This window comes from Gymnoscopelus braueri (assembly GCF_963280865.1).
Source record: "Gymnoscopelus braueri genome assembly, chromosome: 5".
Taxonomy (NCBI): Eukaryota; Metazoa; Chordata; class Actinopteri; order Myctophiformes; family Myctophidae; genus Gymnoscopelus; species Gymnoscopelus braueri.
Window position 1 is genome coordinate 13967083 of NC_137606.1, and position 18573 is coordinate 13985655.

At 40.8% G+C, this 18573-nt stretch overlaps 1 protein-coding gene across 3 annotated transcripts in view; it reads right to left on the bottom strand.

Annotated features, from left to right (window-relative positions):
- The window catches only part of slc36a4 (solute carrier family 36 member 4), a 211642-nt gene that overhangs the window by 173531 nt on the left and 19538 nt on the right, over positions 1-18573 (bottom strand). For all 3 annotated transcript variants that reach the window (XM_080429498.1, XM_080429496.1, XM_080429497.1), the window contains exons 5-7: positions 14613-14708; positions 11830-11914; positions 2600-2884 (exon numbers count right to left, since the gene is read on the bottom strand). In XM_080429498.1, the coding sequence (XP_080285624.1) occupies positions 2600-2884; positions 11830-11914; positions 14613-14708 (466 nt within the window). The remainder of the gene's footprint in view (positions 1-2599; positions 2885-11829; positions 11915-14612; positions 14709-18573) is intronic.

An 18573-nucleotide genomic window follows, 5' to 3' on the forward strand; every position in this document is an offset into this window, starting at 1 on the left:
TGAGCTTATAGATCTGCTATTTTTGAATAGCCAAAGTATAAGATAATGGTTAAAGTGGTTAAAATCTAAAATCACTTTCCCGGTCTTAATGGGTTAAAACAATAAATAGCCTTTTTCCCGAAACTTGAGCCATCCTGTCATTTGGTTAACACTCAAGCCATGCTGTCGTTTGGTTAACACTCAAGCCATGCTGTCGTTTGGTTAACACTCAAGCCATGCTGTCGTTTCCAGCACAAAGAGACGCGATGTCAACTTGATGTCTGATGTAAAAGGTCGTGACAGCGGAGCCCCCCCCCCCCCCCCAACCCAACACCCCCCGTGACACATTCCACATGACTGCTTACCATGACATCGGTTAGTGTCATGCTAATAACACACATAAATCTGATGAGGCCAGCACCATTAGGGTTAGCCTAAAACCAAATTAATAAAAAACGAAGGGAAAAAAAAGGATGAATCCACAATTTATCTGGAAAGATTGCAATTCTGAAGGGTGAGGGGAAACTAATGATTCTTCATTTGCCAATATCGTTGGTGCGATCCAATTGTGCAAGGATATTTCATTGAGTGAATGGCGTGTGGTATTAAAAAAAAAAGGTTCATAATATATTTCCCATGAAATATATGCAATAGTGTTGGGATTGCAACATTATCGTCCAAAAATGTTAGGGATGCAATATATTGAAATTTTGGCCGATATCTAATTACCAATAATTTGCATGGTCAAATGGACCGATACGGATACTGATACTGATATCGCAATACAAATTTCCAGTAGGGTTTCCCTTACACCAGTTGTACAGTAACCGTGATTCTGGGTGCAGATGCAGAATTCAACAGTGCATTCTTATTACCTGATTTATTAATTATTCATGTTTCTCCTTTTGAAAGCTTCTCCAGAAGAAACACTACTTTTGAAACTGCAGCCCTTCATCATCACAAAAGGCTTTTTCAGCTTCATGTTCAAACATAAATATTATTAAAATAAAATATTGGCTAAAACTGATATCATTTTGACATCGGTTCAATACGATATTGCATTTTTATGGCTGATATCGCCGATACCGACATGATGACTTCAGATTAATCGTGCATCGCTACAAAATGTTTCTAATTACTGTATCATTATATATGGCAATATATATATTCTTTCTTTAGACAACAACTACCAAACAATCACACTGTATGTGGCTCGGGGGCTTGTGAACAGCGTAAAACCACAACTATTAAAATCTTTTCTATTCTTGAAATAAATATACCACAGGCTTGCGGCAGAGGACATGGGGAAAACTTTTCTCTTGCTTTGATACCATCACCATCATTGAATATGCATACATAATTATTTGCCGACTCTACTTTCAGATGGCATTAACAGCATGCAGACATTAATTGTTTCTGTGGCTTCAGACAGTTCAATCAATATGTGAACCTTAAATTTGGAATTACTCCCAAGACTTTAATTTGTGATGCATGGCCCAGGGATATGCGAGTGCAAATAACAAGGAGGATGTCTTCACATACAGCTAAAATGTTTGCTGGTGATTTTGCACCCACAATGTGTTCTGTGGCTGTTTTTTTTTCTTTTCTGTTTTTTCCATAAAAGTTCCAGAGCCATGACATGTACAAATGCTCTTAACAAATCCTCACAGGTGAAGGCACAGGCTGACGGACCACTTCTTCTAATTAAGTCTGCATGGAAGTATAAATCAGCTTGACATCACACATTAACACATGAACCCTAGCGTCCCTATTCTGGGCATGTGATAATAGGCGAACGTTCAGCAGGTTCTAACGGGCTGACAGGTGAAATTAGCCGATCTACAAGCTCACAAGCATATGGTTAAGAAGCATGACAGCACTAGGGGACAGAAGTGAATGTTCATCACTACAAATTGAACAGCAGTGTGTCTCAGAAAAAAACACTTCTTCTGCATTTGTGTGTCCACTGCCAGCATCAACTGTGCAATCGGAATGCACTTTATGCAACGTTTATATTGGGATTGTCTGCACAAAACTAACACAATGCAGTCATTTTTATCATGCTAACATCAGATTATTTTAGGAATATTTGTATTTACACCAGCTGGCAAGCAGCATGGATAGAGTCGGCACTTTAGATTATGTCAACCTCCCACACAGGACACCGTGATAGGTCTATATTTCATTTAGACTACCACCCTCATTTACAAACACAGTAAAAAACATTAATTAGCTGGACACTAGACTGACATTGCGCTAGCAATAAATCAGGATGGACCTCTGCAGTCTAGAAAAAGTTAAATACAACAACAATACAGAAACCATTAGAGAACTAGCAATCTCCTTCAGACACATTAACGATCATTAAGTTTTCAAAACATTTCAACCCTGGAACGCAATGATGTCATGCTTCTGCACGCTAGTTATTGATGTTACTGACTTTATTGGAGTTTATGCGAGTGTGTCTAATTCCAAGGCAATCTGATGGGTAATTTTCATGTGTTGTGCTGCACAGTATTTTCAGCAGAAATGTTTTTGACACATCACACAACACTTTTGTTGTTGTTGAATACACATAGATTCCCGTGGAGCGACGGTATAAGCATAAATCAAGCCTTACGCTCAAGATGTACTGGAAGATGATGACCACGCTGACGGCCATGCACACGTTGGCCAGGAACGCCAGCACCGCCATGTTCTTCAGGTCCTTCATGAACACCAGTATGATGAGGAACGGCAGGAAGAAGAGCATGTAGAGACGCAGGTCCAAGTCCCACGGCTCTGTGACGGGAGACACACCGGACGGGGGAATCGGCACCAAGGTGACATTGGTCGACACGTTGGCCAAGGAGGACATGAGGGAGTCAGCATCCAGTGTCACGTTCCTTTGGTCTCCCTCCACCACCTGGGGGCGACACAATCACACAAAAAGAAAGACCCACGTGCACGCCCGACATGATTAATGGTCCTCTTTTTAACCCATTAAGACCGGGAGAAGAATCTGTGTCATTTTTAGATTTGAGCTAAAAAAAAAGCATTATTTTACACTTTGGCTATTCAAAAATAGCAGATCTACAAGCTCATAGCGCGGCACCGAGTGCCGCGCTATGAGCTTGTAGATCTGCTATTTTTTTTTAAATCGTGAAAATGTGTGAAAATCTTTGAATATATATATTTTTTTCAAGCGAACATTTTTAACTCAAATCTTTGCTTATGGGGGTCCCTGGAACAAAATATTTATATTTTATATTATTATATTATTATGAGAACCACTGACAAATCGTACATTTCTTTTTCAAAAAACAGATTTTTTAGAAGACATTTTGTAGAATCAGCCTCAGGTCTTAATGGGTTAATGAGTGAAACGTCACCGCTCCAAGTTCAACCCATTGACCTTCAAACAAGGCACGTGGCCAGATCCTCTTTTGGTACAGAGATGGATTACCTGCTCCTCTCTCGGAGACGTCTCTTTAACCCATTCCATCCGGGAAAGCATACTGTGTCTTTCTTTGCTATATAACCATTATTTTATACTTTGGGCTATTCAGAAATAGCAGATATACAAGCTCAGAGCGGCCGCTCTGAGCTTGTAGATCTGCTTTATTTGTGGGGGGGGGGGTGTGAAAATGTGTGCACATCTTTGAATATATATGTTTTTTAAAGGAAACATTTTTAACTAAAATCTTTGCTTATGGGGATTCTACAAAATAAATGCCTAAATCATAACAGTTTGTTTTGTTTTTTTTAACTTATGTTGCTATATCAGTGGTTCTCAAAAAAATTCATGTCAAGGACCACCCAAAATGACCCCCCCCCATCTCAAAATATTTTTTTCAGGGACCCCCCAGAAGCAAAGATTTGAGTTAAAAATGTATACATTTATTCAAAGATTTGCGCACATTTTCACGATTTATTTTCTGTGCACTTTTTTTTGAAAGCCAAAGAAATCTAAAATGACACAGATGTGTTTCCCGGACTGAATGGATTAACCCTCTAGATATGAGGAACAGGGTGGTGGGAGAGTGAAAAGTGGAGGGGTAGCACTGAGAGGGGTGTCTAGGGAGACTGATTGTCCCCGTTGGGCACGCTAAGGGATGGGGTGACATAGAACATGGGGAGAAGATGTGGATCTAGAATTGAATCGAGGAGGGGGCTTGGGGGGGGGGGCTACGGCAGTGAGCTAAAGCTATAGCAGTGAGGTTGAGAATAGGTTGAGTAGGATGTGTCCTTGTCCCAAAGGCAATTGAAATTACACTATGAGATGCGTTAGTCTAGTGCCATTGTTATTACTTTGGTTGGAGGTACACATGTGGGAGTACTCTGAGCAAGGTCTTGTCTTTGACAGACATAGAGTATAAGCACTAACTAATCAGATTCTGCTGGAGTTGGTAAATCAATAATAAGCCACATAATGCCTTAGACAGCGTAGAACCAGTAGACTGAATCATTCACATTAGGGTGGGTAATATATGTAGCTAATAATTATTTATTGTAATTGATAATACAACATTATTGACTCTAAAATGTGGGAAAAAAATCACAAATGAAGAACTTTATTTTGACTGACAGAACTAGACCTTTTTAATTCGATTTTTTGTTTGTTCTTGATCAATATATTTCTCCCAATTAACTTTAATAACCTTTATTTTTAGGTAAGAGAGGGTAGAGAACTCATTCAGATGAATGCCTTGTTTACCAGAATGAGATATGACAAAACAAAATGTAGTAAAGAAAAAATAAAATACATACTGTTTTAAATAACAACCAGAGACATGCAAAAGAAAATGGCTACATAATACATAAAAACAGTAGAGCCATAGCAAAAATACCATTTAAAAAAGGATGGCAATAAAGTTATCCGTACATATTTTGAGCTTTTATCATTTTAACTGAAACAGTATGCAATAAACAATTAAATATTCAAATACATCTAGGTTCCTGTAGTTTTCCTTTTTGCCAGAGGGGAGAGACAAAATAATTGTCACAACTAAACACACAAATTATCCTTAAAAACAATTCATGTAAATTTCAGTTACAAAATGACTAAATGTTAAATGTTCCAAAAACTACAGCCATCTAAAACTACAATTTGAACAAACATGGATATAACTCGTTGCTGACATGAGGCAAAACCAAACAGCTTGGTTTTTGCTGGAGGTTTCATAGCAAGAAAATATACTTTGCAGAATGTATCAAAGTTATTCAACGCATATTTTTATCAATCTTCACCTGCTATATTAGGCCTGATCAAATTCCACTCCAATCGAACAAAATGCCTCTCTTCAAAGTCGTTTTAGAAGTTTCAATAACTGACATACTTGAATACCCAATAGAAACAAGCAATAGTGCATTCTTGGGTTCAATTCTTTTAGCATTGCCTTTGTATTAAACTGTACTTTCTATGCTTTTTTTCTGCAAACTGTTAATAAAGTATTCAATCAATCAATCAACACATATAGCATTGCTGATAAAGCATACCAGATTTGAAAGTAACAGGTTTTGGGATTAATTAATGTCAGTGGAACAGTGAAAGCAGTCCAACAACAGAACAGTGTAATGTTGTCTGCATCGCAAGAAGCGTCAAGCATATTTTACCTAATTTGGATTGGTTTTTACTTAACCCATTTCTCCCTTGAAAGCCTATACTGTAAATTGTTATACCTTTCAATCCGGGAAAGCATCTGTGTCATTTTAAATATCGCTGCTGTGGGGCAGAAACCGCCTATCACCATTTTTGTGTTTTTTCTTAAATTAATGCCCCACTTGATCATACTACAGCATAGAGATGGGTCCGAATAATTGAATATTCGAATAGGTTAGGATTTAGAAGGCGTTTTTAAAATCGGCCTTAGGTCTAATGGGTTAATGTACAAGTGTGCACTGTGCAGTTGTATAATGTAGGAAAATCTAAAAGTCAAATCTGGAGTTCCTATAGTCAGTCACTACTTAACAACTCTGACAGGGGAAAAAATATATAATCTTGATTGGGTTACCACAAAATGTTATAATTTTACCATCGATGTCACAGTTAATGATAATTAGCAATATATCTAAACGTGTTCCCAGCCTTATCCATTCGTCGTTTTTTTCGTCGGCAAGGAGTGCAGAAATATTTGAACACAGGTGTAGGTGAACGAGGTGGCATTTTCTTGAGCCTAAAGGTCCTTACACACCGGCGAATATGCGAATATACGCAAAATTCGGACTCGTTCCGAATAATTAAAAGACGCTTTTTCGCTTCGCGAAACTGATGTGGACGCTTGCATTGACTTTATAAGGTTTTAAAAAAAAACGTATTTATTCGCATGAAGAATTCGCCCCGGTGTGTAAGGACCTTTAGTCTTTGGTTTACATTGACCTGCTCCATTAAACAGGTTAGTGAGTCACCAAACGGTCTTCCACGATGCTTTTCAGATTCCTAATCTGAAAGCATCAACTGGGGGGGCAGCTGCTGACTCTCTCTCTCTCTTGCTCCGCATCAGGGAAGGCAATTTTCAGTGAGTGAGCTCATTAACTGATGTGCATTGGCCCCTTGTTGGAAGATAAGCCAACTCCTCCACTATAGAGGAGAAAAAACACCTTTCTTTTGCCAGAGAAATAACAATTACAAAACGTTTCATAATGAATATGAATCACTGTTCCAGAAGGGAGGGAAAGTGATTTGTGATTGGTGGGGTTTTTTATAATTTGACAGGTGAGCTCAAAATGATCATCTACCAAATGATCCAATAACATAGCTCAGTGGTTCTCAAACTTTTTCATGTCAAGGACCCCCAAACACTTATTAGCCCACGGACCCCCATTTGAAAAGATATGCCAGGGACCCCCATAAGAGAAGATTTTTACGGCTCTAGCAGTGATTCTCAACCATTTTAATTTCAAGGACCCCCAGTTTGACATGCATTAGGGCTACGGACCCCCATTTAATGGCATTTATATCTCTGGGACCCCAATTCATATTGTAAAAGCAATGTTAATTTAACTCTGAGAGTGTACAAATGGAACCAAATATTTGTACACTCTCAGAGTTACAGGCCCATAAGGGTCCATTTGGTTCCTATAAATCATTTAGCTGGGGACCCCCTGGTATCCCCTCAAGTACCCCTGGGGGTCCCCGGACCCCACTTTGAGAACCAAGGACATAGCTCATTAATAAAATTTGACTTCTGTGACTCAAGAGTCCGTGCATGGCCCATGGGTCGACTGCTTGCGTGACTGCATCTTAGACCTGTTTATTGATTGACAGCCGCTTACATTAGCACACTGCTCGGCTGTTTCTGAAAACACCCCATGCCTTCATTTGCATGTAAAAGTGATTCAATGACCCCCCCCCCCAAACCCAGACTCCACATTTTGCCGAGCAAATATAATCTGCTGTGCTGCACCACGTAAAGTAAAGTGAATACCAGCTGTGTTTACACACACGTTAAGCTTGTTTTCTTGTTTAAATGACAGGAGATAAATAATGCAAAAACTGTCATGCCATGGGGGTGGTGATTGGAATTGTCACATGGTGGAAGTAAGTACGGAGCTTTCTGCTGTGCGCCAGCTCCCCGAGCAGCCATGTCGCTATACGTCAGGGGGATCAAAACATCCCTGTGATCCGTTAAGGCACCTCCAGACAAGTTCTATTAACCTGTTAAGACCGGGAACGCATCGGTGTCATTTTTAGATTCCTTTGGCTATTCAAAAATAGCAAATATACAAGCTCATAGCGCTATAAGCTTGTAGATCTGCTATTTTTTGAAAGTTTGTGCAAATCTTTGAATATATATATATATATATATATATATATATATATATATATATATATATATATATATATATATATATATATATATATATATATATATATATATATATATGTTTTAAAAGGCAAATTTTTTTATTCCGATCTGAGCTTCTGGGGGTCCCTGGAACAACATATTTTGAGATGGGGGTCCGCGGCCAAACACATATCGTTTTGGGGGTCCTTGACATGAAAAAAGTTTGAGAACCACTGATATTATAGCAACATCAAGTTTTTTCAAAAAGCTGTTAGGATTTAGAAGTCATTTGTAGAATCTCCAGAAGCAGAGATTTGAGTTGAAATGTTCGCTTTGAAAAATATGCAATATAATGCAAATCTTTGCATATACAATATGCAAAGATTTGCACACATTTTCACTATTTTTCAAAAAAATAGCAGATCTACAAGCTCTTGTATATCTGCTTTTTTTTTTTTTTAATAGCCAAAGAAAATCTTAACATGACATGGATGCGTTCCCGGTCTTAATGGGTTAAATAATGCACACTGATATATATAATCCCATAAGGAGGATTACGCCACCATGTCTCTCGTAAGGGCACCAACGGACATGACGGGCATAAGCAGCTACAACATGTCATAATTGCACGGCTGTACCAGCGAGACATGGTATTTGTCTACCTCCAATAAGACACCATCAAGGTCACACCTGTGCTATTATCATGGGTAAGAGACATTGGCAGAGGGCACTGCACTGACCAAGACTCTGACTCCCTCTGACGGTGTAAGTAGGGAAATACATGTAATCCATTGAACTCAAAGCGCTGGTGTACTGTCCACCAATGGTGGAAGAAGTACTCACATTTTGTACTTCAGTAAAAAGTATACAATACCACAATGTAGAAATACTTTGCTACGTAAAAGTACCGGTATTCGAAATTTACGTGAGTAAAAGTGCAAAAGTATTGGCGTCAAAATATACTTAAGTACTAAAAGTAAAAGCACTAATTATGCACAATGTCCCATTTCACAAGTTATCATATGTATGAAATCCTTTGAAAATAGCAGATCTACAATCTCAAAATTGTACTTAAGTACAGTACTTGAGTACATGTACTTAGTTACTTTCCACCACTGGTGTCAACAGCACAGATAAACAAAGCTGCATGGGTAATAAAACCACCTTGCACAAAATCTGTAGGAGTAGTAACAAAAATGTATTTAGCAAAAATCTGTCTCATGGTGGTGCTATAACTGGCCAATAATGAGGTCCTTTCCCACATGGAATCCATAACATTGCGGGATAAGAACTAGCCGGCAAAGGCAGTGGATGGATCGTCATTCACTCATTGCCCTCCTTTATGAAGCCCCATATAGTGTCTGTTCCCACATTAGATGACCATTATGATACAGTACGTCTTCAACGTTTTTCAGGCCAAGGACCCCCTAGCTGAGAGAGAGATGAAGCAGGGACCCCCTCTATATTGTATAAAATTGTGTTTCAGATTAAACTTTTTTTTTTTTACTTGGTCCGCTCTTTTTTTCCATCAGCTTTGCCAAAAATAGCCGATCTACAAGCTCACAACGCCTCGCAGCGCGAGGCGTTGTGAGCTTGTAGATCGGCTATTTTTGGCTAAAGTTCTCCTCAGAATAGGGATGCTGCTCGGGTTCAAGTAGTTAATGTAAACCCCCCCACCCCTGTAGTAACTCTGAGGACCCCCTAGGGGTCCCGGACCCCTCGTGGAAGACACCTGGTCAAAAGCATGTGAGACAAGGCATTTGGGGACAAAATAAATATGCATTTGGGACACGCAGAAATCATCCCCAGGATGAAGAGGATTTATTTTATTTTTCACTTAAGAAAATGTCGCCTGTCAGTGCCTGAAAACAGTCCCTGACTAATGGTGCGTGTCTTGTCTTTGTATAACCAGGAAATGCCAAGTCGTGAAAGGTCGGCCCTGGAGCAACCAGGCAAACATTTAAATTTAACAGATTATAAAACATAATTTATTTAAATAAAATATTCTATAATTGAAAATTTCAAACACACACACGGGTGCGCGTGTGCGTGCGTGTGTGTGTGTGTGTGTGTGTGTGTGTGTGTGTGTGTGTGTGTGTGTGTGTGTGTGTGTGTGTGTGTGTGTGTGTGTGTGTGTGTGTGTGTGTGTGTGTGTGTGTGTGTGTGTGTGTGTGTGTGTGTGTTGGGGGAGGGTCAAATTCTGCTTAGGGCCTCAAGCTGGCCTTGAAGCTCAGTATCATTGTTTGTTTTAAAACTTGACATTGATAAGAACATTTGCTCAGCTTTTGACAAATAAACGCTTCAGTGCGTGCCATGACTGCAAATAATTAGAACGCAAACCAACAAAGCCTAAATCTACACACCCCTGGCTGGGCTTTTGCTCATGTATGGCCTGGTACCCGTTATGACTTATGATTATGATTATGGGACTGAACTTTATCTGATTGACCCATGTGTTGAATCACACTCATCTGCGTAAGCACATACTGATACACTTGTCGCCATGACAATCAACTACTTTATCAGATAGACTGAAGTCTGTGGTCAATGATACAAGATGCATGTTCTATATACATATATGACACCAGGCTTAGTTAGATGGAGACTCTTAAAGCAGTGGTTCTCAACCAGTGGTCCGGGGACCACCAGTGGTCCTTGAGGGGGTCCCAGGGGGTCCCCAGCAAAAGGTGTTAATGCATTTTCACCCCTTTATCCATATTGTATATGCTGGCTATTCAAAAATAGCAGATCTAGAAGCTTGTAGATCTGCTATTTTTGAACAATCTTGAAAGTGTTTCAAGAATTTTGTAGAATTTAGCATTTTTTAACACAAATCTTCTCTTCTGGCGGTCTCTGACATGAAAAAAAAATCTGATGGGGGTCCGCGGCCAAATGTATATCAATTTAGGGGCCCTTGGCATGAAAAAGGTTGAAAACCACTGTCTTAAAGGACCACATGGTTGGTAGCATTTTCAAACCAGAAGTCGGACTTCCTTGGGACTCTGTCTGCTAAGTGAATACAAATGGAGATGCATGAATATGAATTGCTGCTGTGAACTGAACATGCCACTCTCCTTTACATCCCTGTCTATCTACAGTACACTCCAATTTAAGAGAATAAAGAACTAATACAATGCTGCTGAAAAGGGTGGGATGAGGGACTGCGTGCCTTCCTTTTCATGTCTGAAAGACACGAGAGCCCAACAAAAGTGTCGGCGTTTCTTCAATCTACGAATCTTTTGATTAGCTTCTCTGTGAAAAGTCATGCCTATTAAGTGCAGTCACATTTGGGATTGATTTAACATTTCAGTCGCTGTCTTTATCTATCCATGTCCAAGGAGCGGCTCACTATCTGATAGAGATAGCGAGAGAGAGAGAGAGAGAGAGAATTTACAAGATGTAGGAGGGGAAAAAAAGGTTCCTTACTCTGAGGGACATGTAACAGTGAGGGCTCTGTGTAGTGTTACTAGTGAAGTTGCCAATATAAAGCACTTCAACATCTTCAAGAGATAGTGGTGCAACATGGCAGCCAAGCTTGTTTTGTGTGACAGATGATTTAAAATGAAATGGATTTTATTGTTCACTTTCGTCAGTTTTCTGTAAACCTCACTTACAGCCAATTAGGAGTCCAGTTTTGTGGATCTGCCAGTCACTGACAACACTTCACAGTGGACTCAGGGCTGAGTGAAGTGAGAATAGACGCCATCTATCAGACTCTGGGTGAAACATCTCCCAAACCACCGTTCTTTTGCTTTTAAATGATGAAAGCACCACAAGACAGTGGCTCTAGAGATGTTTCAGAGCATCAAGGAATGCCAATGCTCCTTGTGTTAGAGGAAGGTGCCATAGCAGAGACGAATAAGTATTTTGTTTTGCCTGGTAAGAGTTAGCCGATTCTGATTGGATTAACCACAATGTAAAAAAAGACAACACATCGTGATGCATTGTGAGCTTGCAGATCGGCTTTAAAAAAAAAAAAAAGCAGGTGAAAGTTGTTAACAATAGGGCACGTGTCCTGGGTGCGTGAGCACCACATACCAATAAACAATTTGTGGTAATGTGATTGTTCAGAGACACAATGTACCTGTTTGATGTTCTCTGCCAGGAATACAAAGTATGCACTGCAGAAGCCCAGCTGTGTCAACACTAGGAAGAAGTTGACAAGGTGCCTGCAGGGGACAGAGACAACATGTTACTCTATGTTCGCTCTATAAATAAACCATATTGCCATGTATTATTATTATGTCCAATTTAAATACTGCATGTACTCCGATTATGGTCAGAAAGACAAAGGCCTCAATACCAGGCCAGCAAGGGTCCATATGGCTCCAGATACTGCTGGTTGTTAAGACTTTATCACCACCTTCTGATTGATGACCAGTTTCTTTATCAAGTCACTTAGGTGACAGGCTTATTAATGTTACTTTCATTTCTTAATCTCTCAAGTACATCACATTATACAGTAACCTGCAAACAGCATTATATAGTAACCCACAAACAACATGTTGTACATGTACAGGTGCATTTACATGTACACTGTACTACATATCTTTAAGAAAGCACTTCATATATCGGAGGGGGAAAAAGGCTGTGTTAAATGCAGTAAGCATTAAGCCTTTGGATGTTCCGTGTTCAAATCGTAACAGTAATCATAAATAAATGCAATGTACCACTATGCAGCAGAGGTGACTTATTGTATTGTATTGAGACTTCCCAATACCGTATCATTGAGTATCTGTGATGTCATGAGTCGGACTGTGCCATGAACCCTTAAAAGGTACGACCAGTTTCTGCACAGACATGATGAAGTGAGACATGGACGCAGTGGGACAGACACTGTGACATGCAGTACAGGAACGCAGCAGAGGCATACACCTGTGGCGTGACAGCGAGTGGACTTTCTAGGAATACTTGCTGGACACACATAGCCAATGTTAAGGAACCTTTACCCCTTAACCACATCAGTTTAGGTTAGTTTAGTGCAGAGATTGGCACTGGTGGGCCTTGAGGCAATTGCAAGAGGGCCCCGAAATAATTGGTAAAACACAAAGACTTTAATGACAATAAGATTGTGTTTTCATTGAGATACCGATAAATAGGAACTTAAAGTATACTAAGTTAATAATAATAATGTATTTTATTTATAGAGCACTTTACATTGAACACTAATTTGTTTGCAACAAACAACACATCTTTAAAAAAAAAGGTCTAAGGAGAAAAAAAGGAGAGAAAAAAAACACCTTTGGCATGCCAGCGAGTAGATTTTCTAGGAATACTCGCTGGGCACACACGGTCAATGTTAAGGATCTTAACTCAATCTGCACGCACAAAACCAGAGCAAACTAGAAAAAGTGCTCCTCGGAGCACAGGTCTCCGCCAGGTCAGGTAGGCTATTGTGGCCTCCTGGTGGCGCTATAATAGGCCAACGTGAAAAGGGTGCCATTTCTTCTTAGGCCTTGCACGACAATCGGACACTGACTGCATTCATGATTTGAGGCATTTTGTTAAAAACATGTGTTTCGCTAAATTAGACCTGTTGGTGGCGCTATAACAGGCCAATGTTAAAAGGGTGGCATTTGTTTCTCAACATAGTGTGAATGTGCGGGCAAAGTTTGAGCGCAATTGGACGGTGCGTTCATGATTTGCGGAATTTTGTTCAAAACAAGCCAATAATGCAAACTTTAGATGTCAATCTTAGCCAATCAGTATGGAATATGAAAAATCAAACACATCCGTCGTGATCACATGACTATAGAGATCATGTGTACAGATTTGCGTGAAATTTGGATAAAATTGGAAGGAGTAGTATAAAATAATGTGTTTTACATAAGTCGGCCTCCTGGTGGCGCTATAAAAGGCAGATGTGAAAAATGCAGGGCAAAGGTTTTTCCTTGACCTCTAGGGAGTGTGCATACAAAGTTTTACACAGATCGTTGCAATTATAGGTAAAAACACGAATTGGCCTGTTATAGCACCACCATGAGGCTGATTTGAAAAATTTCAAATGGTAGTTCTTCCTCGGCCTAATTGGAATGTGTGTGCAAAATGTCACGGCAATTGCATGCTGTGTTCATGATTTGAGGCATTTTGTTCAATACGGAGCACTCCAGCAAACTTTGGAAGACATTTTTAGCCAATCAGGATGGAATATGAGAAATCTGAAAGACCCATTTCGTTCAATGACTATAGAGATACTGTGTACCGATTTGCGTGATTTTTGGACAAAATCTGTAGGAGTACTGTCAAAAAATATGTTTTGCACAAATCGGCCTCCTGGTGGCGCTATAAAAGGCCCATGAGAAAAATGGTTCTGAATTGGCATCCAGGGAGTGTGTGTGCACAGTGATCAAGCCAACGGTTGCAGAGATTAGCTGGTCACAGACGGACGGACGGACACACGGACACACACGGACGGACGGACGGACGGACGGACGGACGGACGGACGGACGGACGGACGGTGTGGAAAACATACTCTCTCGCCATGCCTTTCGGCCTGGCGGAGACAACAAAGACCGGAGCTGCTTGAGAGTGGAAGGACAGGATGCCAAAAGCAGAATGCCATCCTGGCAGCAGAACAGTGAAGCAGCAAAGCCATGCGAAACTGATAAAGTACTCAAATGCTTTATCTGTGTCTGGAAATGCCAAGCTATTATATCGGTGTACAACCGTAATGCTAGAGTACGGCTGATACGACCTAGCATAAGTTTCATGTGTCAATTCATAAATGCCACAATGCCACAATCAAAACGAGAGCCATAAATTAAACCTGGGTTATGGAATGGCATGCAACACTGGATTTCAGATATGTGATCAAAGTGACACGTATACAGTGTACGGAGTACCGTCATGTATTGTATTTGCCATACCTGCCAAAGTTGGCGGTTTTTCTGAGGAACTGATAGGAGCTGTGCTCCATGCCGAAGGCAACGGTGTCACTGTAGCTCATGGCAGGCCGCTTCAACCTAGGAGAAGATCAGAGAGGACGCAGGAAATGGTACAATTAAGAATTACATCAGCAAATCATCAACTATGGAAATTATGAAAGAGAGAGATATGAAAAGGTTGATATTTGGTAAATGGACTGCATTTATATAGCACCTTTCTCCAAAACGATTTACAATGTATTTCACATTCGACCCATTCACACCTACTGTTCACACACCAATGGCCGGAGGAAACCATGCAAGGCACCAACCTGCTGCTCATTGGGAGCAGTTAGGGGTTCAGTGTCTTGCTCTAGGACGGTGGTTTTCAACCCTGTTCATATCAAGGTCCAATATTTATTCAGCATTTGAGCCACGGACCACCGTTTGATGAGATTTAGCCTCATCAGACCCAAAATGTAGAATATTTTTGTTATCATTGGATACGATTTTGTCCACAATTCCATTCCATGCTGTATTGATGTTGCTACCAGTAGGAGAGATAACAGGTCAACGATGATCAAAAATAACAATTCTTCTACATTCTCTAACTGTGTAGACTTCTTGTAAATTAAGTAATGCAGGTGTTTAACAATAATTGTACTCTTGAAAGTGTAAAATGAAACCAAATGGACCCGTAAGGGTCCATTTGGTTTCATTTTACACTCTCAAGAGTTAAAGATCTATAAGGGTCCACTTGGTTATCAACTCTCCATCATTTAGCTGGGGACCACCTGGAACCCCCTCAAGGACCACTGGTGGTCCCCGGACCACTGGTTGAGAACCACTGCGTCTAGGACACTTCAACACGTAGCCAGGAGGAGCTGGGGATCGAACTGGGAACCTTCCGATTCCAAGACTGCCGCTCTACCTCCTGAGCCACAGCTGCCCCCCGAAACACTGTAAAGACTGGCTGCACATGAGTGGCGATGGTGGACATAACACTTCCCCTCTGGCCAAAGGCCAGGGGGCTTTTGTTAACCCATTAACACATTGACTGCCAATCACGTAGATCTACGCGAACCTCCGTAAAGCCGCCACGTGCCAATCGCGTAGATCTTTTTTTTTTTACTTTTTTTTTTCCAATTTCACCCAAAGGCCAAGGAGATATGATTAGTTGAAGATCTAGACTCCTATCCACTTCCTTGTTAACTTAAAACTTAAAAATGCTGTATTTCGGCTCCTGAGTACTTTTTTTTTTCCAATGAAAAACTCTGGCACTGGCTAAAAAAATATGAAAATAATTCTGGCAGTTAATGTGTTAAGACCGGGAAAGCATCCGTGTCACTTTAGATTTTAGCTATACATGTATATGTTCAGAGCCGTAGGAAGCCATTCCCAGTTGGGGGGGGGACATATTTGTACGGGCCCACGAAGTCGCGTGCGCGCACCCCCATCCTCGCGCGTGCGCGATTTTTTTATAACTCTTAATAAATGTGATTGTGCCGCTCTTCCACCTTCAAGCAGCTCACACAGCTGATCGTGATCTGGGCCCAGCAGCCAGCAGCCCTCCCTTCCAGGCAGCGGCCGCGGGGTCCGCCTCATTTGAGGCTTTTTTCTCCCCGTGGCCTCGCGGCCCCCAAATACCGGTTCGCGGCCCACACGAGGTCGCTCCGCGGCCCCCGTCCCCCCCCTTTCCTACGGCCCTGATATGTTACAGGGTGAATGGAGAACCAGGTAGATTGAAGAAGGCGCGCTCGTTTTTACCACCCACCCAGCAATTCTGTAGAAGCAACACTAGAGGGAGCCACGAGCCAGGCTTGTGCACAACATATATGGCCGCGACCATACACACACACACACACACACACACTCGCGCACGCACGCGCTCATGCTTTCAATTTGGTTTATTGAAAGCAGGACTGTTAAGATACTTTTATTGTGTTCTGGCTTTTGTTTTAGTTTCTCCCTGACACACACACACACACACACACACACACACACACACACACATAACACACACACACACACACAGAGTGATCCATGAAAAGAACTATTCTGTCCCTATCGGTTTACAACTCAAACGGCGCTGAGTCGACTAGTAGAGCATCGGCCGGTCAGCGCGGGCACTCGCGCCTGGAGGCGCAAGGGCGCGCTTCCTCGGCCTCAAGCTCTACTGAGTCGGCGCGTCTCCGTCATGGACAAGCGTGTGCGTGTGAACGCGTGTTCAGCGTTCCCCTAATAAACCCCCGCCTCGCAGCGCCGCGTCCTCCTTCTCGCGAGCCTCGCTAATAAACCCTGTCTCGAAAAGCCCCGCCTCGCACCGAAGCCCCGTGCATAAAAACGAGCGCTCTGTCTTCAATCTACCTGGTTCTCCATTCACCCTGTGACATATATATGTGACCAAATTTGTCTGGGAAAGAGTCATCTAGCATTTTTTCATTAAAATGTTTTCATGTCATATGAAAGCAAGGAATCATAGCAAAATAATGATATATTGGTCTAACTGGGCTATTAACTCATTTTGGAAGGGCACCAGCGAGATGTCTCCCAGACAAAAACAGTCACATATAGCAACATTCGTTTTTCAGTTTTAGGATTTAGAACAGTGGCTTTCAAAAATAGCAGATGTACAAGCTCACAGCGCAGCATGAACATTTTTGAAAAATCTTGATAGTGTTTGAAAAACTTTTCATAATTTTGAATGTTTTAACACAAATCTTCTTTTCTGGGGGGGGGGCACAAAACATTTTCAGATGTGGGTCCGCGGCTAATTACGGGGTCCTCCTTAGCACAAAAACGTTTGAGAACCACTGATTTAGACGGCATCAGGTGTTAATTGGTTAAACAAAAGTGTCCCTCATTGGGCGGCTAAGCTTCTAAAATATAACATACAAAAACAATCCAATGTAAACAAGCTGTTCTCTTGCCTGCCTTGATTATTTTTTTCTTTTCTTTTTTTTCACCTCAACCGCTGCCAAACAAGTGTTGTCAATATCTAAAATGTATCACTTCAAAACTATTGGTGAAAAACGAATAAGACAAAACATGTCAGAAGTATGTCAGGAACTGTGATCATCTGGGAGAACAAATCCAGAGTAAAATATCACCCAGAACCAGCAATGTTTTGTTATGTTGTGAGATAGAACCCATTGTATCAATATGGAAGATAAATATCTTAACTCCTTTAGGTGAAAAGACTCCCCGGATGGACTCCTGCTGACTGCTTTTCATCGAGCTACTATTCACCACAGTTTGCAATATCATTTAGATCAGTCTGCTGTCTTTGTTTCCACCAAAACAGCCCACAGTAAACACAGTCATTATTAGGCCTACATACAGACCTCAATCCGTCCATGTTATTAACCTCCTCTGCATCTCATAAACATTCTAGACCTTGATCAGATTCTACAGTATGACTCAGCGATCACAATCAGCTGATAACAGGTAATGTTGAAAGGTAATTGCTGGGCATTGTGTCATGTACGCTGAATCATGGCAATTATGTGTCCTGATTATAAATACAACTAACAAACTCCAACACCACTAAATGCAAACTCGACAACCTCTGGAGTCACAGTATTCGACGGAGCTATCCTGACTAATTTTTCAAAGTAGCGCAAATGCTTGATTGTACAAAAATGTAAAAGCACAACACATTCATTCTCCTCTGGTTCTCTAGTACTATGTAGCACTTTGAGATTTACTTTAAAATAAATGAAACGTGCACAACAAATAAAAGTGTATTATTATTACAACATGCGGTCTCTCAAATTATTATTATTTCAATCAACTATTGATTGATTTAAATTTGTATTAGGCAAAAGAATGTAAAACAACACAGTTACATTTATAATGCTTTTGTCTAAAAGGTCCGGCCAAAAAAGTCCTTGCGGGCTTGTTTCCGTTGGGGTCCTTGAATTAATTTCATAGACATATATAGTAGCAACCAAACAGTTCAAAA